Source organism: Mustela nigripes, chromosome 15 (assembly GCF_022355385.1).
Source record: "Mustela nigripes isolate SB6536 chromosome 15, MUSNIG.SB6536, whole genome shotgun sequence".
Taxonomy (NCBI): Eukaryota; Metazoa; Chordata; class Mammalia; order Carnivora; family Mustelidae; genus Mustela; species Mustela nigripes.
Window position 1 is genome coordinate 81,445,372 of NC_081571.1, and position 24,543 is coordinate 81,469,914.

At 42.8% G+C, this 24,543-nt stretch overlaps 1 protein-coding gene across 5 annotated transcripts in view; it reads left to right on the forward strand.

The window, feature by feature from the left end:
- Positions 1-24,543, forward strand: part of MYO16 (myosin XVI) — a 576,627-nt gene that overhangs the window by 237,255 nt on the left and 314,829 nt on the right. For all 5 annotated transcript variants that reach the window (XR_009400078.1, XM_059378159.1, XM_059378158.1 and 2 more), the window contains exons 7-9: positions 2,443-2,568; positions 13,294-13,369; positions 15,967-16,120. Coding sequence is in view for 4 of the 5 variants with exons in the window: in XM_059378159.1 (XP_059234142.1) it covers positions 2,443-2,568; positions 13,294-13,369; positions 15,967-16,120 (356 nt within the window). In the remaining variant the exon portion in view is untranslated. The remainder of the gene's footprint in view (positions 1-2,442; positions 2,569-13,293; positions 13,370-15,966; positions 16,121-24,543) is intronic.

Genomic DNA, 24,543 nt, shown 5'->3' on the forward strand with positions numbered 1-24,543 from the left:
ACTGTGGTCCTCAGGAGCACTGGCGGACTGTGGTCGTCAGGAGCACTGGCGGACTGTGGTCGTCAGGAGCACTGGCGGACTGTGGTTGTTAGGAGCACTGCGAATCGCGGCTGTTCCCCGGGTGGCCTGGCCGGCGCGGGTGCCGGTGCCCCGTGGCCATTTCCGAGCGCCCGTGCTGCAGAACACGGAAGAACGTGGCTTCGCCTGCAGGGGCCGCGCTCCCCGGGGCTGGTCGCCTGAATTAGCTCAGCCCCAGCTTTTGCCTCTGCAATACCAGGACAAAGGTCATTGCCTCACGGGTCTCACAGACGAGAAGGAATAACTGATAACTTTTATGAGCAGCGTTTGTGAAGCGGCTCTGAAGCCTCGTCCTGCGTTGCAACTGCGTGGGTGATTTCCAGCCTGCCGTCATTTCCCAGGACTGTCCTTTTGCAATTGTCCTTCCAAGAAGTGCTGCTCATCATTTACAGAAACAGCAGCTGTCTCTGTCCTTCTTCCAAGACCCCATAACGCAGCAGGAGAGGAGTGTTCTGAGATGCTGTAGGGATAGACATGTTCACATTTGGCCCCTGACATCTTCCAGACATTGTCAGGACAAGGGAGGGGGGCAATGTCCGTTTCAGAAAATAGACATTTCCGTGTCTATTAAATAGACAAGGTCTATAAAATAGACATTTAACTTAGTGATGAGAACGGTCCCCTTGGTGGGGGGGTCTGGAGGCTTGCTTACGGATTCAGGATTTGATTGCCGGTAGAATCAGGGTAGAGCCTCTAAGCTCTTACTGATTTACTATGATGAATTTTTAAAACTCTGTTGTCTCTTGTAAGGAAGTAGAAATACTCAAAGTCAGGAGTTTTTGCCTTCATTTTGAAATGGTCTCGGATTAAATTTGTCTGCCTTCAGAGATGTCACTGGGAGCTCATGCTTTTGATAGCTTTTCTCCCAAGTGAGCCAAGACTTTCCTTCTGGTCTTTTCCTTGAGAGCAGTGCCTGAGATGGTCAGGTAGGAGCTGGGCTGAGTTTGGAATGGGAGAACCCAATTTTTGCCCCGTGGAAAGCAAATCTTCTCATTAAGGAGTTCATCCTTGATGACAAGTGAACTTGACTTCGTTAGTCTCAGGTGCTAACCAACGAACGGACGGTGAAAACCTCAGATCCTGATGTTCGTGCTTATAGTTCAGAGGAACCTTTGAGTCAACTGATAATTAGTGTGATGTAGACTCCGTTGCGGAGCAGCTGTAAGACTGGTTTTCCAGGAGAACAAGTATATAAAATCATCCTTCTTTGAGATACTTGTGGATGGTTTGTTCTCGGGACTGTTTGCTAAAATATTGATGAGGTGAATTCTATGTATAACCAAGTATGGGAAGAGTGATGTGAAACTTGATCTCTTTGTGTTTATGCCTTAAATTGGTTAAATATATTTGTTCTTCTGTTGCAATTAACTAGGAGAGATAAGCATGTATGTACACGGTGTACATGAAAGAGCACAATGAACTCCAAGGGTAGAAAAACAAATGTTTTTGCTGGATTTTATTAATATATATGTACACACATTTAATAAGCCTTTTGACTTTATTGTAATTTTATCTTTTTAATAAAAACAGACAGAAAGGTACAAAATTCCACGCTACAAGACCAAGAAGAAATCATTGATTTTACTACTTTTATATTGTTTTTCTTTTTCCTTCTATATAGTTTCATATTATTATGCTCATGAAATCAAGTGCGTAGTTACTTAAGAACCCAGTTTAAATGACAGTTCAACTACAAATCGAGGCTTCTATGCTGGAAGCGGGAATTACCTCACCTGAAAAGTCTGAATCGTTCTCTAAACCTGACCTCCTGGTTGTAGCCTCTGAGTCCTCCTTCCTGAGCTAAGCTTGCATTCATGAGCTAACCTGGGAGCAGGAGGAGGAGAACCACATAATCATTTTAAGGTCTGTTGGGATTAACTCGTCCTTTCCAGTGTGTCGACCCATTTTTCCTGTTCCTAAGCACCAAGATGATCACATCTCCTGCTGTCATATATGTCCTCGAATCTCCTCCAGTCGCACAATTACAGGGCTAGAATTTCAGAGCCGGTCACTACGTGTTTGACTTTTTGGGTGAGAAGAGGGTAAAGCGTTCAGTTATTGCATTTTGTATGCAAAAGTGCTCAGATTCCGGTACAGAGGACACTAAAGAGGGAAATGGGAATTGCATGAAAAATCGCACGTTGTCTGGGTCCGAGGGGAAACAATAATTAAGCCATAAGCCTTTGTTCCAAGAAGGATACTGTCCACTTACATCAAATAACTAAAACTGCAGGTATGTTCTTCTTTTTAAAGGTATTTTATATTTCATAATTTGTTAGCTCTCAAAACAGCTCACTGAATAAGCTGTTTTGATGTCACTGCTTCTTTTTTGAAGTTCTATAACAAAGTATTCCCTCACTGCAGTTACACATGGCGTGTGCCAGCGGCTACAAGGAGGTGGTGGCCCTTCTCCTGGAGCATGGCGGGGACCTGAATGTCACAGATAATCAGTACTGGACCCCACTCCATTTGGCAGCAAAGTATGGCCAGGTAAAGTGATCTCCTAAATTATTGTTTTTAAATCATTCTATAATGAATACATCATTCAAATTTTTAAATTGTGCACAGTCAGGATGAAACTGGGTTTTCAATGGCAGCCCATGTTGCCATTATTTTTACGGTGGAAAGAAACCATGATCTTTTGGAAGGATGCATAAAACATGCCGTCCTCGGGATTCTGCACATTGTGGTCAGAATTGTTGGAGAGATAGACAAAATCAAAAACATGTTTCATAGGATGGGCTTACTATTTTCTTAACATTACATAGTCCTTACGTAGTTCATATTTTCATGAATCGTTAGTAATTCTATTTGTTCTCTATAGTTTGTAGAAGTAAAGCAGAATTCTGTTTTATGTTTTAGTTTTTCACTATAAATTATATTTTTCCTTGAAGAATGAAGAATGAGGAGCACATTTTTTTTTTCTGTGAATAGGTTTTTCGTCATAGCTGATACAACTTGAGTTACTATTGCACAAATTACTTTCTCACCAGCTACCATGACATCATCAGGAAGAAACAAAATGACTTTTAAATGATTTTATGTGGGTGAATGTGACTACAGTGTTCATAATATTTAATTTTGAAATCTATTTATACAATACACAATATTTTGTGTTGGAGAAAGCCTGAGTAGTTCTGTTTTGGAAGAGAATTCATTGTTACATAAATATGGAGATTTAGGTTAAACTTGTTGATTCTCAAACATTGGTCTAGGGTAACAGGTCATGCCCCTTAGGTTCATAGTAAGTCAAGTCTCTTAGGTACCAACGGGTACACAAAATATCCATCATAAAATCCGAGCATGGCTGTTGTTAAAATAATGGATACCATTTACATTTCACAATTTAGAGAAAGCACATTGCTTAGGAGATGTTTTTCAAAATAATAAAAACATTATTTGCTTTGGCAACATTTCCTTTATGAAAAGTATCATTTGTTAATAAATATTTCCAACAGGCCCTTTATTAAGTACCCCAAACTCTGTGTTTAGCAAATGAATGTTTGTGTAAGTAAATGGATGGTTCAAGGCGAGGAGACTGCAGGTAGCTGGAGTCACTTGTCCTAGGGGCTAGGGGTCCCAGGTCCCCCCAGTAGATCATGGGAGTAGAGTAATCGCCATGCACCATGAACACACTAGTGCTGCATTTCTAGCACCATAGCACACTGGGAGACACTGGGTGTCAGGTTTTGTCTTTAGTAAAAAGTACAGAAGCAAACACAGAAGCAAGTTTGGCTTCCTTGAATACAACCTGTTGGCCCATGCAGAAGAAATGGTAACCAGTGAATTATCAGAACATGCTCCTTGTCGTCAGGGATCCCTCTGGAAGGAGCTACATCTGCAAGTGAGTGAGAGCTTGGTAAAATGTGACAGAACGCTGCTTACTACAGTTAAATTAATTAAGGCTTTCATTTTACCCATTATTTTTCCCATTTTTCTGATTGGACTTTTAGAGTTCAGATCGGGTTCATTTCAAAGAATACCAAATTGGTTCCCTTTAACCACTTTGATAAGCTAATGGGAGAATAGGACTATTTTTAACAAGTTTTTTAAAGACATTCCTTGGGGGGTGCCTGGATGGTTCAGTGGGTGAAGTTTCTGCCTTTGACTCAGGTCATGATCCTTGTTCCTGGGATCGAGCCCCACATCAGTCTCCTGCTCAGCAGGGAGTCTGTTTCTCCCTCTCCCTCTGCCCTGTCTCCTGCTTATGCTCATTCTCTCTCTGTCAAATACATAAATAAAGTATTTAAAGAAAAAAAAAAACAAAAAACCCAGACATGCCTTGGACTAAATACATCATTTCAGCTGTTGTTAGACATTTAATTGTTTTTTTTTTTTTTTCAGAAGCCAGTGTGTAGTTTTTGTTTGATTTGGTTGCAGGTCAAATGAAATATTTGGTAGGACTTGGTGTATTTTACTTGTTATTGCATGTTTTGGTTCTATGATTTCCATTTGGTTTGTATTGTCCCTTCTATGTCTTCGATGGAATCTCCTCTTCTTTCATTTGTTTCGAGAGGATTTGTAGTTGCTTGTTGAAGCATTCTCATGAGATCTGCTTTACCCTCATCATCAGATGATTGTGGCATGATTCATCTTATCAGTTCTTCATCTTTTCTCATTCAAGTTGTGATTTCCTGATCTTGGTATGACAAGTGATTTTTAATTGTATTTTCAGACACTTCAGCTAATTTGTTCAGAGATTCTCAGTTCTGTATAAATATTCTAGTTTAATTCTCCTGTTTACGTTTGATATGCAGACCTGGTCTTCTTCAGGAGGTTGTAGTTCCAGTAGCAGTTTAATTTTCAGACCCTTTGTGGGGTTTTTTTGGTCTACGTGGCCCATCTGGTGCTCCTGGGATCCTCACTTCTTCTTCCAGGGTCCCCAAAGGGGTGGAAGAAGAGGTTTTCCCAAGCCAGACTACCCTGTGTCTTAAGATAAGGTGGGGGGGGGTCTCTGCAGGGACAAAAGACTTTTGGGGCTAGGGGCTCACTGGGGTATGCTCCCTCTTACAGGGGCCCTCCTCCCAGCTACCCTTGACTCTCATCAGGGAGAGGATCTCAGCTCAGTGGGAGAAGAGTACTTGCCCTGGCACTTTGTGTTAGCAGATTGTGGTGCTGGACTCACCTGATGTTGTCTGAGGGACACATCTGGAATGTGGGAGGGATGCCTCAAACCAGGCCATCTTCTGTCCTAAAGATGGGCTGGGAAACCCTGGGTCTGGGCTAGACTTCAGAGTTCTTCTTGGGTTTATTGTAATTAGAAGGGAAGATAGGAAAGAACCAGTATAGGTTGGGATGGTTTAAAACAGCTGCTCTGTTTCAAAAGAATTACTGACTTCTGAAAGTCTCCTGCAGCTTAATAGAGAGGAATGAAAGGAAGTTAATTTATGATTATTTTCACATGAAACCCATCTGTGGTGGAAGAGAAACAAAGATGCTTTTATATGACTTTCTTGTAGCATGTCTACTAGGATCTTTGATTCTGCATATTGAACGTGTCTTGATGTGACCGATTCTTCCTGACCCATATTTTGCCGGGTTTGTTCTGAGGAACACGCCTGCTCACGGGCTCTGAACAGGGGCTGAGCGGATCCAGCAAGCCTCCCTAATCCTCCTTCCGGGTAGTCTGGCCCCAGGGTCTTCTATGAATGTGAACCGTCCACCTCTGTTAAAAGGGGGATTTTTACATAGCTCGGGGGTTCTGGGGAGTGATGATGGCAGATACGGAAGATGCGTGCTGAGCACCACTTGGCGTATATCCTGGTCATTGATTCAGTTGTGAGATTTGTACGGATGATATCCGATGCAGGGTTTCTGGCAATGGCCATGATTAGTGTTCAAATGAGGCAGCTTTAAAAACCAATGTCACTTTATCCTCTGCTTCTTTCAAAAATGACTAGCCATTAGCTCAGTATTTCCTAATTCCTTATACATTTATGTACCAAGGAGAGATGAAGATCTCATGTGTCTTCTCCATTCTGCTCCATCAACCCTGTTCAGCAGGGTTACCAGAATATAAGCTCCCAGCCGCGAGGACAGTTTGCGTGTCCTCTTGCCCTCTTGCCCTCTGTGCTCGGTGCCCTGCGGAGTAACCAAAGGGACTGAGGGGGCAGATCCATCAACCAAGAACTCGAAGCTAAAGCTCTAACATACAGAAGCAGACGGGGGCTTTTCTGGTGGAATATATGACACCAAAACCAAACTATGGTTCTTCAATTCAGACTACGAAGACAACTAACAGATTTATATTAATAGATTTTGAATCAATTGTATCTCAATTATTCTGTCAGGAAAATACCATATGATATATAGAATAATATTTAAAAATTATTCACTTGTAAAAATGCTATTTAGTATTCATTTTGGAAATAATTTAGAAATAGCTTTTATGTGAATTTCAAGTTATATGCATGGGAGATTTATAACTCTGAAGAAATTTACCGTAAATAAGTATGTCTCAGTTTAGAAAAAAGTTTTAGAAATGCTAACATTGTAAAAGACTAATGGCATTTTTGGAGACATTCACAGCAATTTCACTTTCTTATCAATATCTTGCAAATACAAATACCTTTCCGGGGAAGGTGGTTCATAATTTTCAGTGGCTTTCCTTATCGACACTTAGACCGGGATGGCGTATATACTTTAACATTCCCCTTTATAAATACGTTAACTTTCCAGCGAGGAAAGGGAGATGCTTGTTCTTGTGTAAAACTGGGGACTGACTAATTTATGTGACTGATGTCTTTTGGTTTCATAGTACTTTCATGAGTCGTACATAAAATTTGATTCTAGCCTTCTGCATATTTTTAGCGTTTCTGATAGGATTGGTCACGCTACAACAGAAAACAGGAAAGTAGCTACAGATGCCGAAGCCTAAACACCCTCCCCTTCAAAAGCATTTTCTGTCACACAGCCTGCATATCTTGATGTTCAAAGGAGTCATTTGCATTCATTCTCAAAAACATTTTTGCCCAAGTTCATAAGAATGGAGAAATCTTCAGGGGTTTTGTTTGTTCGTTTTTTTTGTTTTGTTTTGTTTTGTTTTTTTATTTCTTCTCTTTGGGAGAACATGAAGACACTCTCTGGTTTTCCAGTCATCCCTCTGAGCACATGCTGTTGACGGGCTCAGCGCTCTGGGGGTTCCCTCTCTTCTCAGTGTTTACTAGTCCTTAGGGAATCCCCACCCTGCAGCCTCCAGCCCCCTCCATGCTCACGGTTCCCCAAAGCTGCCTCTTGTTTCCCTCTCACGTTGCAGACCCCTGAGCACCCCTGCCAGGTGGGTGATCTCTACCCGCCTGCCCTCCTGCTGCTCTCGTGGACAAAGGGAATGGTCAGCTCATTTCCCAGCCCCCCAGGGTGCTGCCCTTCCCATGTGTCGTTTACTCACCACAGCACTGGGCATCACCCTTCCTCCTAGCTCGTCCCCATCTTCCAGTACGCAACAACCTCCCGAGCCTGCGAGCTTCCAAGTAAGAATTGCCTGGGGCTCTGTGAGGTGAAACCATGGCCCCATCTGGTCCAGCAGCCTCCCTCCCTGGGGAGCCACCCACCCGCCAGCCCTGTCCCCACTCCTGCACACCTAAGCGTTGTCAGCTCAGGTGTCATCACAGTGTCTCCACACAACGTCCTTCGTACTGCTGGGACAGGAAACATGCACTCCGTGACACAGGGTGCCAGTGCCCTGTGGCGGGGCGTCTGCTTCCTTCTCCAGCTGCCTTCCCCGGCCTCCCCCATCAGACTGGCACCTGTATAGGAACTCAACCACTTCCGTTTTCTGGACGATGCCACCATGTGCCTCCTGTTGTGTTCTTTGCTCTTCCTGAAATTGTGCAGTGGTTCAGTATTAACGTGGAGGACCACACGGAGATGCCACTTAAGTGGCCCCTCTCCCAGTTGCTCAGATTCCAGGGAGGATGCTCCCCTGTGCATCCGATGTGGTCCCCGTGTGTTCGTACCTCGTCAGGACACCTGCCTTCGTGTGCCTGCACTGCCCTCTGGTCTGTATGACCCAGTGCGCAGACAGTGCCATTTCTTATCAGCGTGGGGCCCCATCCAGGACACACAGTTCTGTTCACGAACAAGGGAGCCTGCGTCTGCCCTAGAGCTGCAGATGCCCGTTGGTCCAGCCAACTGAGGCTGCTCCTGTGCAGTGGGCTATGAGCCCACCAGCTCACAGGCGCAGGCTGCCCAGTGGAGGGACGGTCCCCAGGTACACAGGTCTGTCGGTGGCGCCCCAGATAAAAGGCATGTGGGCCGAGGGACTCCAGCCAAGGGTGAGCAGCGCAGGCAGCACCTGCTGGGGAGCGTGAGAGGTCATCAAGGAGGCTGACCAGGAGGCGATGCAGGAGGAGGAGGCTGCCACGTGGGCGGCGGGAGGGACGGGCTCTGGAGGGACCCCCAGGTACTGGCGGGATCGGAGAGCCTGTGTTCTCAGCGATGGAGGCAGAGCTCTTGGGTCTAATGTGCAATCACAGTTGGGCCACAAGTAGGGATAATAGTAACTTATTAGGTGGTTTTGTATTTCACAGCTGAAATCCTGCAGGGGCAGGAAGCACGCATTGGGAGTTCTGGGACCTTGAACGCTTCAGTTTCTTGTTACTAGATGAAGGGAACAGGCTCCTCTAGCGTCTGAGCTAGAAACCAGCTTCGTCCAGATGCTCACCGTCGTGGTTCAGCTCTTTAAAGGGGCCATTTAAATGACCATCAAGGAATTAATTTTGCTGAATTCATCGCACTGAAGGACAACTCTCCAAAGAATGAACAAGTCCATGTCCAGTGAAACTGTGTGGATTTGAATTTCAGCCTAAGTGCATTTTCATTCAGCCTGCAGGGTCTCTCTTTCCGCCCTCACCACCCCCAGCACACACACACACACACACACACACACACACACACACAGTCGCCTTATCCTCCGGAGCCTTTGGTGATTGTAGCGGTCTTGTACTGGTGGTGACGAATTCTTACTGGGTTACACACCCGACCTACTCACAATTGAAGCAATTTACCTAATGGTCTTTTGAGAGGGTAAAGCAAATGTTCCGGAGGAGAGTAATTGAAATTAGCACGGGCCTGTTTAATTTAGTTCTGTGACGGGCCTCCCCGATTTCTGATCGGAAGCACATGGGAAAAACTGGCTCTAAAAAAAGAAAGAATTCCCCAAATGAGAGAGGCTTCCTCCTTCCACACATGAATGCCTCTCTTTATGGGTTTGAAATAAAATGGAGTTGCTTTTATTGCTAAAGATTTTCCTGGAGGAAACATTTTGCTTTTGTTACTGAAATGCTTTCTGGGGTTCTAGGAGAGGCTGCGGAGAGAAGTGGTTTTCTGAGAGATGGCACATTTCTCTTTGGAGGCCTGGACACACTGAATTGCATTTGCAGTCGCCAAGTAATTGTTAAGTGTGTGTCTGACATTTTTGCAGAGATATAAAAGCATTTAGATTTATACTGTTCTTTCAGATTTGGGAAAGCCAAAGGCAATCTTAGCTCACTTTGGTTTTGGTTTTTTTTTTTTTTCCTTTTCTAATTCCTTTCCTTCTTTTACCCTTCCCTCCCTCTGCCTGTCTGTCTTTCTTTTCCTTCTTCCCTGTCATGTGGTTTAAATGCAAATACATCACTCTCATCTTTAATATAAAACAAAGCTCTTTCCTGTACCTATTTCAATGTCCTGGGAAACTGCTCTCTATATTTTATTTTTCATATTTCAATAGAATGTCTCCCTTTAATAAACTCTATATTTGGAAATAAAAACAAACTTCTATATATAAGCACTGTAATATAATTTAAATGCTACTGATATAATCCATATTCTGCAAAAATCAAACACTGATTTTTGAATGGGCTTTGGGAAAGCTAACAAGGAGCAGACTGTTTGAAATCTAATTAATTTTTTAATGAGAATACCAACCAGAACAATCATCGGTGGTCAGGGAGATGTCTTGTGTGCCTGGATGCGAAGTTCTGTGTGTGAGGAGAGCCACAGCGCGTGTTACAATAGCAAAATCCAAGATCGGAAAAGCCAGTCTCATTCTTATCAATATAATAAAGCAAGAAATAGAAACAAAGGACAAAGTTGGGAAAGGAGAAAGGACGATGAAATGCCAAAGGAATCCACAAAAAATGGAAAGACTAGACCCATTAAGTGCATTGATCAAGTTGTTTACAGTAGCATTAAAAACATAAAATACAGAACAATATACTTAACAGAATATTTTAACAGACAATTTCTACAGTGAAAACTATGGAACACTGCGGTGAGGAATTAAAGAAGACCCCCAAAATGGAGGAGTAAGCCATAATCATGTGCTTTGACAGTGAATATTTTTAAGATCTCTGTGGAAGGCCGAAAAGTAGCCCTCAGAGATGTCCGCACCTTGAAGCTCAAAGCCTGTCAATATGTTTGTTCCCTGAAAAGACAAAAGAACTTTGCAGTTTTGATTGGTTACGGATTTTGAGATGGGAAGGTTTTCCTGGGTTACCCAGATGGACCCAATCTCATCACACAGGGCCTTAAAAGCAGAGAACAATTCCTGGCTCAGGGTCCCTGGGGGGGGGTGTGGCTATGCAAAAATGTGGGGTGTTGTTATTGCAAATTTGGGCATGGTCATGTAAATGAAGGCCATTGCATGCAAATAGGGAGTGTGTTTATGAAAAAAGGGCAGACACCTGCAACATTGTTGGCTTGAAATTGAGGGAAGGGGCTACAAGCCAAGGAATTTGAGTTGCCTCTAGAAGCAGGAAAAGGCAAGAAACAGATTTTTCTTGAGAGCCAGAGTGAAAATAGTGCTGCTAACACCCCAATTTTAACCCAGTGAGCCCTGTGTCAGACTGCTGACCTATAGAATTGTAAGATAATTTTTCTTATTTAAACTACTAAATTTGTGACATTTTTAAAAGCCATATAAAATTAATATGGTATTCACTTAAAGCAATTCCAATAAAAATCCTAAGCCTTTTTTTTTAGAAATTGAAAAGCTCATTCTAAAATTTATATGGAGCTACAAAGTACCTAAATAGAAAAAATTATCTTAAAAAAAAAGAAAATTACAGACTTTTTTCAAGACTTACTATAAGTCTTTCACTTACAAGATTTCAATACTGACTCCAAGCTGCACTAATCAAAGTGGTCAGGAAGTACAGTAAGGATAGACAGATAGATCAATGAAATAGGCAGGGACATGTATTGTCCATTAATTTTCCACAAAGTTACCAAAGCAATTCAGTGAGAGGAAAAAAAGTATTTTCAAGAAATAGTGCAGAAAAATGAATAGGTGCTGGACCAAAATAAATTTGAGATTTTCTCTGTCATTTGCAAAAACTCACTTGAGATGGACCATACATATAAAAATTAAGATTATACAGCCTTTAGGAGAAAATATAGTATTATGTTGTCATGGCCTCTGAGTGGATAGTTATTTTGAAAATAGAGTGTTGACTGCTTGAAAAAACAATACAGATGTTACACTTTCACAAAAGCAGAACAAAGTTAAAATACTCTTCTGTTTTTTTAAAAAAAAGCATTTTCAAGGATATGAATGGAGACACCACAGAATGGGGAGAAATATTTGCGATACACGTATCTGATAAACGTATCTAGGACATATGAAGAACAGAGGTCACTAAAGCAAAGATAAAGACTTCAGTAATAAACGGGCAAAGAAGTCTTGAACAGACACTTCCCCAGAGAAAGCCAAGGAGGGCCACTCAACATGTGGAAAGGTGTTCGGTATCTTTTGTCATCACAGAAGTAAGCTAAACCAGACTGAAATATTACTTCAGTCCTGGTATGAGAGCTAAATTTCTAAAAATGACCATATTAAGTGTTGGAGAAAAAGTGAATCTAGCAATAGGCAAATGCACAGAAGCAAAGTTATTAAGTAGAGTGCAGAGCAGCAGGATGTCTTGTTGGGGATGGGGCGGGCATTTGAGCTCTTTGGAAAACAGCTAGAGCTATCTAAGCCACGTTGATGGTGTCCAGACCTTTATCCCAGCAATTTCGGTCCACGTGCTTGCGTCCTGAAGAGACCTTGGCACGCGTGCACCAAAATAAATGAGAACAGTTGTAGCAACATTACTTGTAAAAATAAATGACTGCAAACGGCTTGAAAGCCCAGGGAGGAAAGCACGTAAATTATGATATATTTGTACGGTGCAGTTATACTGTAGCTGACAAAATGAATGAATCTTGTCCATCACCTTTGATGACTCTCAGAATGCAGGGTTAAGTCATGAAAGCAAGGCATCTATGAATATACACATGCAGATTCCACTTCTCCACGTGTCACACACAGACTGAGTGATATGTTGTTTGGGAGGTGCTCCTATACATAAGGGCGAAATGTATAAAGAAATCATAGTGATAGCCCAAAATTCATGACAGTGGCCAACTCTGAGAAATACGGAGAGGGATAATTTTGGGAAGAAACACAGAAAGATACCATGCATGACTTATTTTAAAAAGTTGGGGGTGCCTGGGTGACTCAGTTGGTTGAATGTCTGAGTCTTGATTTCTGCGCAGGTCATGATCTCAGGGTGGTGAGACTGAGCCCCACGTTGGGCTCTGCTGTAAGTGAGGAGTCTGCTTGGGATTCCGTCTCTCCCCTTCCTTCTGCTCTTCCCCTCCATGCTCTCCCTCTCTAAAATAAATAAATCTTAAAAAAAAAAAAAGTTGGATACCCTGGAAATCATTTCATACTTCTCTTTCAGGGCTCATGCACACATATATACTCATTGAGTTTATATTTTATAATAAGATTTAAAGAATATATTAACCTCTCATCAGGTTGCTTTCTTCCTTTCTTACAGTGCAAGATTTAAGTTTTCCTAACTCCCCCTGTGACTTTAGTTCATATTGTCTGCGGGGTTCCAGTGATGGGACAGGACCAGTGAGACGTTAATGAGTCGCTCAATTAAAACAAAACACATATAAGGTGTAATTCCTCCCACCAGATGCCCTAAAATAAATGAGGAAGGTGTTAAGTGAGCATTTTCAAATCCCCAGCAATTTATCCCTCCTTTGATAAGTAATTTTTGGTTTGAATGTCTTTCACTTTTTTAAAAAGGAGCTGGGAAAACTAGAAGTGGAGAGAGTGAGAAACGTTTACGGTGGGATGTGTTCATGCCTTGTCCCTCCAGCAGGCTGGAAGGAGCCCCCTAGAGACCACGCTTCTGTAGCTCTCTCTGGGGAATCTTATTTCAGTAAACTTTACTGTTTCAGACAAACCTGGTGAAGCTTCTTCTGATGCATCAGGCAAACCCAAACCTTCTGAACTGCAATGAAGAGAAGCCCTCAGGTAAGTTATGAGAGTCCTGGGACCGGTGAGCGGCCACTGACTCCTTCCTGTCCTACCAGAACTTGTTCATCCATCACAGGCGTGGCTGCCAAGTGAGGCCGCCTCCCCTGGGAGCTCTGTGCACATGCTCCACCCAAGCCCTGTTCCCGAAGCCCCTTGCCCAGCTCCTTCGCAAAAGGGTCTTACAGGCTGGTTCCCATCCTCGGGGCCCTTGGACTTGCCTGCAATTTGCTTCTCGGGCTTTCAACTTCCCGCGCAGTGATCCCTTCAGTGGCAATTACTGTTGAATATATTTTTGCTGTTATTTCACTGGTTTCTTATCATTTCAAATACACACCTTTTCGTCAGGGTAATTTTAAATAATATATATATATATATTTTTTTCTGCACAGACAGGTATAATGCAAGGAATTGAGACTGATACCCTCCAGCTAATTTAAAAGTCTCACAATCTTAATTGAATATTTCCATTTTTGATAAGTATCTCTTGAACATTTCTAGAGTTCTTTTTACCACTGTTCTTTCATAATGTTCACCTACTAATTTAAAAACAGGGATGCTGCATTCATTTTCTAGCTTTTACAATTTGAACAACAAATGTATTCGTCAGTTTTTTGTTTATTAAAAATAAGAATTCTAAGTAACAAAGAAAAGGGTACACAGGTCATACGTTGCTATAAAAATCTTGAAGGTACTAAGTGAGCACTTTATGACTGAGATTTCTCATTGGATACATTTGTAGGAGTATAATGACATGATAAACCTCCAGCTTAAGACAGGGTGAGAGATTTGCTCTATTTCTTGTTTTTTTGAAGTTAAAGGGTGTTTAATGTTTATTCATCTTACCTGTTAAAATAAACTGAAGATTTAACAAATGAGACTCTAAGATACTATGATAGCTTCAAACTTTGGGCGTGGACTGATGTTAACGAGAGTGCAGTAATCTTGGTATTAATGACAAAGGCATGTCTCATGATAAATATTAAAAGAGCAAGTAGAAAAGTGTGGATTTTTCTATTTGTTTAATGTATCTATTGTGAAACATGTCACATTTAACATTTGTCACATTCGTCAAAATCACATCCCTGGCTTCTTTCCCAGAGAAGGGAATATACGATTGACCCTTGACCACATGGACTCCAGTGTGTCACACTTCCCCCTTTAGGTCTAGTGTGGTAGGCCTTAATGTGCTGAAATGGACACCCAAGGCAACCCACAGTCCTAGAGGACACGGCGTGACTAAATGTCTGGTCTGACCTCAGCCCTGGCCACCTCAGGATAGGATGGCTGTCTTAGACAGGCTGCCGGTGTTGGCCATGCCTAGTCTACCCTCAGTGTAGTCCATTTTCCATGCCTTGTTGGTCCAAAGAGACACAGTGATGGACTGGTAGAAGACTCTCAACAATCGTTTCTTGATTGAAGGAAAATGCTTCTTTCACACACCACAAGGGACAAAGAGCTATAATGCAGCGAGGGTTCTGAGTAAATGTGGGAGGGACCAACATCTAATCCAGCAGCATGAATAATGAACCAGATAAAATAATAGCACAGAGAACAGGAAAGTAGACACCCAGATTATGACTGAGCAGAAGAAAATCATCACAGTATTATATTCGAATCTTGCCATTTTGTGTTTCTTGAATTTGGAGTGGATACATAAAAAATTATCTGGGGAACAGATAAAAAAAGCCGTTTGGGGTGTAGTCATTAGGTAGGACAGACATAATCACCCAAGGTGAGGAAGCCGGGCTACTTCCTCTTTGTTACTGGATATGATTTGACCTAGATGAGATGGTGGTAAAATCTTGGCATAAACATCTTCTCGTGGTGCTGAATTAACTCCTCCAGCCCATCAAGCCACATAAATCTGTAGACACAAGTGGTCATGCACTTCAGTCACAAGGATTGAAAAGAAGCAGTTGTGGCCATTAAGTTCCCAGTTGTTACTAAGGTGAATTTTTCTTCAAGATTTTTTGATTTCCAGTTTCAGTTGTTAGTAAGTGTTCATTTGAGTAATGCACGTCTATGTTGCTGCCCAGGTGTATTCAGATGTCACTGTTGACATGTGGTATGTATACATAAGGAAGTACAACTATATTTCAGATTGAAACAACAGATCACAGAGTCTAGACTCACTGTTTTCAGAATTCAGCTATTTATTGGTACGTCTACAAACGGATGCTTAAAGAATGCCTACTCTAAGTTTTCCAGTAAGCCAGTCCTGGGGAATGTGTAACCATTTTCATCATTTTGATTGTTATTCATCAAGATGAAGGAGAGTTGCACTGAGAATGAAAATAACATCACGTTCTTTCAAGCTTAGCTTCTCTGTGATTTTACATTTTACACATCACCATTCGGTGAATATTATTTCTACATTTTTGCATTTCCTTTGTAACTAAATATGCCACCCATATAAAACGAGACCGCTTTTTCAAATGACGGTACTGCAGCTTCATTCCTACCATAAACCCTTCATGTTTTTCGTTTTGCTCCGATCAATTTTCACGTTCTGAGCATGCCTGGATTACAGAAAGGGAACCGTTTTCTGTGACCTCAGCACCCACTTTTCCTGATGTTCCTCTTGCTTCTTGTAGATATCGCCGCATCTGAGTTTATTGAGGAAATGCTGTTGAAAGCCGAGGTTGCCTGGGAAGAAAGGGTAAAAGAGCGTTTATGTGTTCCTGCCTTGGCCTCCGAGGAGCCCTATGAAGAGATCCTCCACGACCTCCCCGCTCTCTCGAGCAAGCTGTAAGTGCCTTCCCTGTAGAGAGCCGACTTCCAAGCCCTTGCGTGCGGAGATTATTTTCTCTGCCATCCCTGCCAACCATTTTCTAGTCAGTATGAAGACAGAGTTCATAACTGAATTGAAGCTGAATGTTACTGTCTTTACCAACAAGTACTTGTTGACAGTGATGAGTTTAGCTTCATTTTCTGAAAAATCCTCTGAATATTTTTTTTGAAGATTTTATTTATTTATATTGTCAGACAGAGATCAGAAGTAGGCAGAGCAGCAGGCAGAGAGAGAGAGAGGAGGAAGCAGGCTCCCTGCCGAGCAGAGAGCCCGATGCGGGACTCGATCCCAGGACCCTGAGATCATGACCTGAGCCGAAGGCAGAGTCTTTAACCCACTGAGCCACCCAGGTGCCTCTCCTCTGATTCTTTTAAACATTATTATTTTAGTTATAGATCAAGTGTGGCACCATGAGACCAAAGATGATAGTTTAACTGTATTCCACGTTTTTAAGTCACTGGATTTGGAAGATTTCCCGTGACCCTGGTAATGGCTAAATTTCTAAAGTAGGAAATACAAATATCCACTTTTTTCTCTCTAAAGTATAAAACTTAATGGCTTCTGGTTGCCTAAACCATCTCCTCAGTACTGATACGTGCAACAGCAAATGTGAACCTCAACTTTACGCGGAGTGAGTGAAGGCAGACAGCAAGGCCCCATGTTGTGTGATCCCCACTGTGTGAGGTGTCCAGAATGGGCAAACCCACAGACAGATGCGTGTTAGTGGTTGCCAGGAGGGGAGCAATGGGGAATGACTCTTACTGGGTGGGGGGTTTCTTTGGGGGATGATGTCAGTGTCCTAGAAGTAAATGTGATACAAATTTCTGAATATGCTTTTTTTTAAAAAGCACTGAATTATACACTTTAAAAGTGTGAATTTTGTGCTATAGGGATCCTATCTCAACAAAAGAAGGAAATATGTAAGGAAAAAATATTTCAGCTTGAAAAGGACATTTTTAACACACTCTTCTCTTTTTTTAAAGATTTATTTATTGATTTATTTGAGAGAGAGGGGGAGAGAGCAGAACAGGAGGGAGACGGAGAGGGAGTAGGGGGAATCTCAAGGAGACTCGGCGATGAGCAGGGAGCCTGAGGAGGGGCTCCATCTCACGACTCTGAGATCATGACCTGAGCCGAAACCAAGAGCTGGACGTTCAACTGCCTGAGCCACCCAGGCGCCCCTAACACATTGTCCTTTCGATAGAGATCATAGGTGAAATGAATCGGAGCTTTGACAGGATTAACATAAAACTTGCATGTATTTCTTTCACAGATCTCTTGTGGGTAATTTACCAAACAGCATTTTTTTTTTTTTTTTGCTGTAGTGCGCGGTTTAGCCGTGGTGTTCAGGAAGGTTTTGTCTTCTGTCTCTCTCCTCACCTCAGCAATGCTGAATTTTCCCCAAACCATTTCTATCCTTTGCGTCTGTCAGAATAAACAAATGCTCTAGTTCTGTGAAACTCCAAGATGCCCTTCTTTAAACCAAGTGCCTTCTTGAATGGTTTGATAACCTGGATTTTTTAATGTGAATCCTGCCCTTCAGCTCTTTCTAGAAGTTCCTCTGCTTGAAGGAATTGGAAGAAAATAGAACTCCAGGAAGAAGGGGAAAGAGCAAGTGGGTCTCGCCTCATTGGCCAGTTTCCCTGCTGCAGGCAGGGCCAGGCATCCCCGTGAAGCTTGCTGCTTCTGTCATCTCATTACCTTGCCCAAGAAAGAATAGTGCATGTTCTTCGGTAGGAGACGTGAATGATTAGTAAGAACTTACTCGGCCTTCTCTTCTTCTCGGTGCAGTCTGTGCTTATCTCCAGAAAGTCTCTTTTCCCACCTGTCACCAGCCAGCCTCCTTCTGAGGACGTAACCCGCATTACCTCATCTGATTTATCATTCCTGTCTTTCACTTTTCATCCAACTTCCTATCCCTTCCCTTCTACAGGTAACTCGCTCCTTTTACATTTTCCTGGGATATATTTTGTTAAAATTTTAAGGAACAGTTGAGTGGTTTCTGGTACCTCAACATACAAGTCAAATTCCCTTTCCAGGATCAGTTTGCGTTGATCATCCTGTGAGGGTTTGTGCGCTGAATCTTGAGTGAGTTAGGACAAGAGCATGACTCCTGCCATGCTCCACCACCAGCAGCCATCCTGCCTTTGGTTAAACATTTAATCAGAAGGAAATTTCTGCATTATTGAACTATTTCATTTTCCATGTTTCTAAGGTATCTTCTATTGAGTTAACATCATTAAGCAGTCTATGTGTTGCCTCACTTTCTTGGTTCATGTTTCCAAATGAGCAGGTTAAACAACTCCAGAGCCCTCCCAGAGACAATCTTCCCCATCTGTAAAGCTTTCAGGCTTCTTGCCATACTTGCGGTGATTCCCCGCTCTGTGCTTTCTTGCCTTCTGGCCTCCTCCCCACACTCTCCCATGTCCTGATGTAGATCTCAGTCTCTTGGGTGTGGTGATCGCCGCTAACAAGACAGCTGTGGTGGCACGTGCCCCTGTGGAACATGGAAATGCTCTCCCAGGGTCTGTCACCCTTGAAAAGTTTGATGTGGGTCACGTTTGCTGCAAGTACTCTATTTCATGGGTCCTGGAGTTGGAAACCACAGCAGTTCCATGTACCTGGTGGGGTAGAGTCATTGGCCAAACACCTGTGGGTGCTCAGTGATTCACCACAAGAGCTGACGGTTCCCATCCCCTGACCAGACACCAGGATTGGTGCAGTGTTTACGGGAGTCAATGCCTTGAATCTGAAGAAGAACACAAGTACGCTCCCTCTTTCATTTTTGTTGTTGTTGTTGTTAATGTTTTTAATTTATCACTGACGCACAATGGTGTATTAGTTCCAGGGGCACAATGTCAATATCTGCCGTGCTCGCCACAAAGGCAGCTACTGTGCATCGCCAGACGCCATTACAGTACTCCCACTGTATTCCCTATGCTGTATCTTTTATTCATATGATGTTTTTTGTCTTTACTTATAATTGTTTTCAGTTTTGATATATCTATACACACAACACAAGGACTTCTTTTTAAAATGTTTTTAAAATTTACATCCAATTTAATTAACCTACAGTGTATTATTAGATTCGGGGGTAACACAAATGCTTTCTGTTCTATCCCATGTTCTGCATCCCCCCCCAAGACTCAGAACTCGAGTAACTCGACTCCTGTCATGCACATATACCCACTCCCCTGTTGTTTCAGTGAGGAGGTCATTTTTATTTGCAATTTGAAAACTTCTAATTTGGCTTGAAAGAGGAAATGGGTGATCTGAGGTTCCCTGCTATGGTCAGTCAGTTTCAGGCATGGAATATTGTCAGTTTAGCCTAAGCGTTTCTTCATATGACAACTTAAGAAGATAGTCTGTAATCAGGAAGACATTTCCCTTCTGCAGAAATGAGGAGCACGAAGGCTCCTTGCAGTACAGTCGAGCACCGATCTGCTTTTAAGCGGAAGCTCAAGTCAAATGGAACAACATGGGGCCGTTATTTCCCCTGTGGCCGCCATGTTACTTTTCACACCCTTGTCTGGCTTTCTCTGAGTGTCTACACTCACTCCCTGAGGTGACTTGTGAGGCCATGTACTGTGGTCCTTATGGACGGAGACCCAAAGCCACATATTCCAGTTCAGATCCTGGCTCTGACTGGTGGCCTCCGTGACTTCAACGGAGTCGTTGCCATATGTCACCTCCAGTGTAGACTATGGGTGCCGTCTAGTAAAGGATTTCCCCAGGCCTTTCTCACTGCTTCCTGGAGGGGAGAAGCTCAGCCCTTGGAATTCCCAACCCATAGGTCTGCCTCTGCTGTCCAGGATCCCTAGGATTGCACTTGAATTTAGGCTAACAAGGCACCTCAGGGTAGGGGGCTGATCATGCCAGAAAACCCAGTCCTGGGATGGAAGCACTGAGCAGTGAGCCAGCCTGGCCTCCGGGAGGGGAGGAGGACCAGAGGCTGAGATCAGTGACAGAATCCATCATATCTATGGAACCAAACCTCCAGAAGACTCTGTGTAAGCCCAGGGGAGCGTCCTGGTGGGTAGCCACCTCTGTGTGTGTGTGGTGGGGGGGGGCAATGTGCCCTGATTCCCACACTTGACCCTGAGGGTCTCTGTGCATGGATAATCCCAATTCATACCCTCCCTAAGAAAGCTGTGAGTATAGTGACTTCCTGAGCTCTGCGAGTTGTTCTAGTGGGTTATCAAGCTGAAGGGAGTTGTGGGAGCCCTTGGGCTGGTAACTCTTTGGTCAGAAGTGTGGGTGAGCATGAGGCTCCCAAACTTGTGACTGTGTCTGAAGTGGGGGGGCAGCCTTGCCCTTAACTTGTAGGCTCTGTGCTACAGGTAGTCAGTGTCAGAGTTGAGCTACAGTACCACAGGTGATGACGATGGTCAGAAGTGTCTCATGAGGTGGTTCTTGATGGCTCCGTGACTTAGTATTTTCGAAACACAGCAGTCTCTGGCTCAATGTGAGACCACATCAGCGCTCAAGAAGTGACAAAAAGGCAGGCAGATGCTCTTCATGCGTCTGTGAATTGTCAGCCTAATAATCTGATGAATGAAGGACTTCTAGCTCTAAGCTAAGACAAGAGAATGAAGCTTCCAGCTTGGTGCTTTCAAACTGAAAATGACCATATAGAGAAAAGCTTATTTTCTAAGCAGCTGATAGAAAAAATCTAATGCCAGAGATGACCAGCTTTGAGAGACTGGCGTGGGGCTGGCTCTCCAGGGCTTCTGAGTCACATAGCACCTGGGATGGAGAGGTGATGTGACTGGGAGAAGTCTGGAAAGAGGCAGATCTGAGTGGGTCTGAGGACACGAGGATAAGGAGCTTGGGGGGGGTGGTCCTAGGATGCATAGACCAAGTGGCCGTTGATGAGGAGAAATACCTTGTGGGAATCTGTAAGAGGCAGAATGTGAGTTTTGCAATGTGTCCTTCTGGACCTCAGTGAAACCTGAGACTCCCAGCAGGCATGGAGGCGATGTTATGGAAAGCCTTCCACGGGCTACATTTTATGAAACAAGTTCAACATGCATTTACTTAAAAGCAAGCCAACTGTCTGTGGCTTCACAAGGATTTCTTCTATGGCCTTTCTTGCACAATGAAAAGAAATATGATTCGCATAGCACTGTGCTTTCAGTCATCATTTCCACCGATCTTCGTTTAAACTCCATGACTGAGGGGGGATACACATAATGATCTACATTTTACTTACAGAGAAACAGAAACCCAGGGGTGTGACAGACCTATGGAGATAGTGAGTGAGTAGCAGCCACGATCAGAACCACAGTCTTTGGATTCTTTGGAAATGCTCTCCAACCTGAGGTGGCAACAGGTTCAGGAAGATTATCTCAAGTCTCTCCCCAGGCTCACAGCGTGCACAATCTTGTCATACAAATCTAAAAATAAATAAATAAATAAATAAATAAAATGAAAAAATAAAAAACATATATATATATATATATATATATACATATATATATATATATATATACATGAAGTTGCAAACGAAGGGCATAGCCTTTAACCCATGCCTCAACGCCACACCTGGGGACTTTCTTGACAGAAATTGTCTCCTAATAATTTAGTCCAGGGTGCTTGCATAAGCAATCCTGGAAAGTGCATTTTTACTCGTAGAGCCTGAGGCACAGTTGTGCTTGGACATTAATTCCCAGGTCGTGGTGGTCGACCACCACCTCTCTGGTTATTCCTGTGAGGCATTGTTCTCGTGCATTTACTCCTGACGCTGAGGGACCTGACCATTTTCAAAATCAATGCAGCTTCCGTGACCATTTCACAGTAAAATGACATCACCTGAGGTAAAGTCGGACCAGACTCCCAGCCTAGGATTCATCAGAGTCTTTGGAAGGAACTTTGTGTTACCAACTGACCATAAAGCTGTCTGTTGGTTTCATGTGAATTTAGGAATGAATTCTGTGGCCCAGAGGGAGATGGAGAGACATGTCACATGATACAAAGAGATCAGGAAACCCTGAGAATTATCTCATCTGGTTTCTAATTTTAAATCATTTACACTGTCCCTCAAGCATGGTTGAATAACTAGTTGGCCTTCCAAAGTTGGTTGAGAACTAGACTTGGCTTAAGAAGAAGGTAGAGTCCAATAATGAAGATAATTAAAGATTTCCTTGACTGAAATGAATGATGATAATGTTGTTTTATAAAAATATCATTCATTAAATACCTATTCAGCAACATAACTGTATACTAGATAGTCACTGCTCACAGTATAACCTACCATATGCAGAAACTCTCTTCATGTACTCACAGGGCTGCTGTGCTCAACTTATTTTAATTTAGATTTTTAAAATTTCTTTGCAGATACCTGTTGAAACTACTAGACGAGTATAGAGTGTCTTAAAAACAGGGTCATTTCCAATTCAACTGTAAGAAACACATGGACTTTTTTTTTAAAGATTTTTTTTATTTATATGACAGAGAGAGAGATCACAAGTAGGCAGAGAGGCAGGCAGAGAGAGAGGAAGTGAAGCAGGCTTCCTGATGAGTAGAGAGCCTGATGCGGGACTCGATCCCAGGACCCTGAGATCATGACCTGAGCCGAAGGCAGAGGCTTTAACCCACTGAGCCACCCAGGCGCCCCCCCCCCTTTTTTTAAAGAGCCAGACCTAGCATGGGGCCCAACATGGGGCTTTTGAACTCAGGACCCTGAGATCAAGACTTAAATCGAAATCAAGAGTCATAGGCTTAACCGACTGAGCCTCCCAGGCTCCTGACATTTTTGTTTTTTAAATACAAGTTGTATTTTTTCCAAGTGTTTTTTTTTAAGTTGTTTTTTTTTTTTTTTTTTTTATTACAAAAACTAAAGTCATTGGTGGGGGGGGCAAAGATATCAATTAACTCAAAGCTCTCCAAGAGCCATTTCATTCAGAAGTGAGCTTTGGATCATGATTTTGTAGATGCAGAAAAACCCAAATGCCTTATAGTGTGTAATTTATGCAGCTGTGTTCTTAGGATTAAAATTGAGAACTTTCCACTCAGTTCATGACTCACCACCAAAATAACGGAGTCTCAGATGCCATTTCTACACAATTGTTTCAGTTTCAGTTTTTTCTTTGTTGGCCTAATATAGCCCAATATAGTCAATTTTGTTTGTTTTCTATAGTTTTCTAAATTTGCTAGAGTCCTAATGGGCAATAATTGTCGCTTTTGTTAGTTTTATTGTATTATATTCCTGTTTCCATTTTCAGAAATAAAATCTCAGTTCCTACAGGCACATTTGCTCTGCATGAAATGCCTTTTATGTTTATAGAAATCAGTAAGTCTTAAATAAATCCAGCAGCGTTCAGAAATTGATTGTCTACTGGTATAGTCCCATGCGGTTTTTTTGCCCACAGTCGGGTTAAAATGATCTATCCCCAGTTTGATCTGAACTGTCCTTGGATGGTTGGTTTTCATTTTATTTATGTTTAGGGAATCTGTCTACCAAAACCTTTCTTTAGAAAGTATACTCTTTTCAATCCTATTTTTTTCTGTTTCTCAAAGATAAATTTCTATTTCTAATACTTCTTTTTTTAATGTAATCAAAATAAAATTTTCTCATGGAGGAACATTTGGAAAATGCAGAAAAACATAGAAGCATGAAAAACTCACTCATTATTGTCAAAGAAAAATCATACCAGAGGCGTTAAAGGTGAAAGGAAGACTTTATTCAAGATTATTGCAGTACCAGGAGCGAGGGTGAGCTTGACTCAGAGCTTTCAAATGCTGGGATGAGCTTGTGCTCAAGCCCCGGGGCTGTTAGCAGGAAGGGGGGTCCTTGCGAGGAGGCCCCCCAGAGTTTGCTAGTTGGTGTTTATGGAAGTGAGGCTCCTTCCCTCCCATAGAGACCAGGAGACTGGGGCTCCTGCTCTCCATCCAGATGGTCATATCCCAACAGAAAGTCTCTGGGGTCCTTGAGAAAGACACTGTGGGACTGTGGAATATTTGCATCTCAGAAGGACAAAGGAAGAATTTACAACGGCAGTTCTCTAAAGTAAGCGCTCCAAGAAGAGAGAGGGCGGCCCTCTCAGGCTGGGGAGAAGACTGTCCAGAGTTCAGCTGAGATGAGGCGGCCCTGAAGTCCATTTGCAGCAGTAGTCCATGTTTTTGATGAGACGACGATTAATTTGGTCTATTTCTTATCCTTTATGGGTTTCTTTTTTTTTTTTTTAAAGACTTATTTTTTTTTAATTTATTTATTTGACAGACAGAGATCACAAGTAGGCAGAGAGGCAGGCAGAGAGAGAGAGGAAAGCAGGCTCCCTGCCGAGCACAGAGCCCGATGCGGGGCTCGATCCCAGGACCCTGAGATCATGACCTGAGCCGAAGGCAGTGGCTTAACCCACTGAGCCACCCAGGTGCCCCC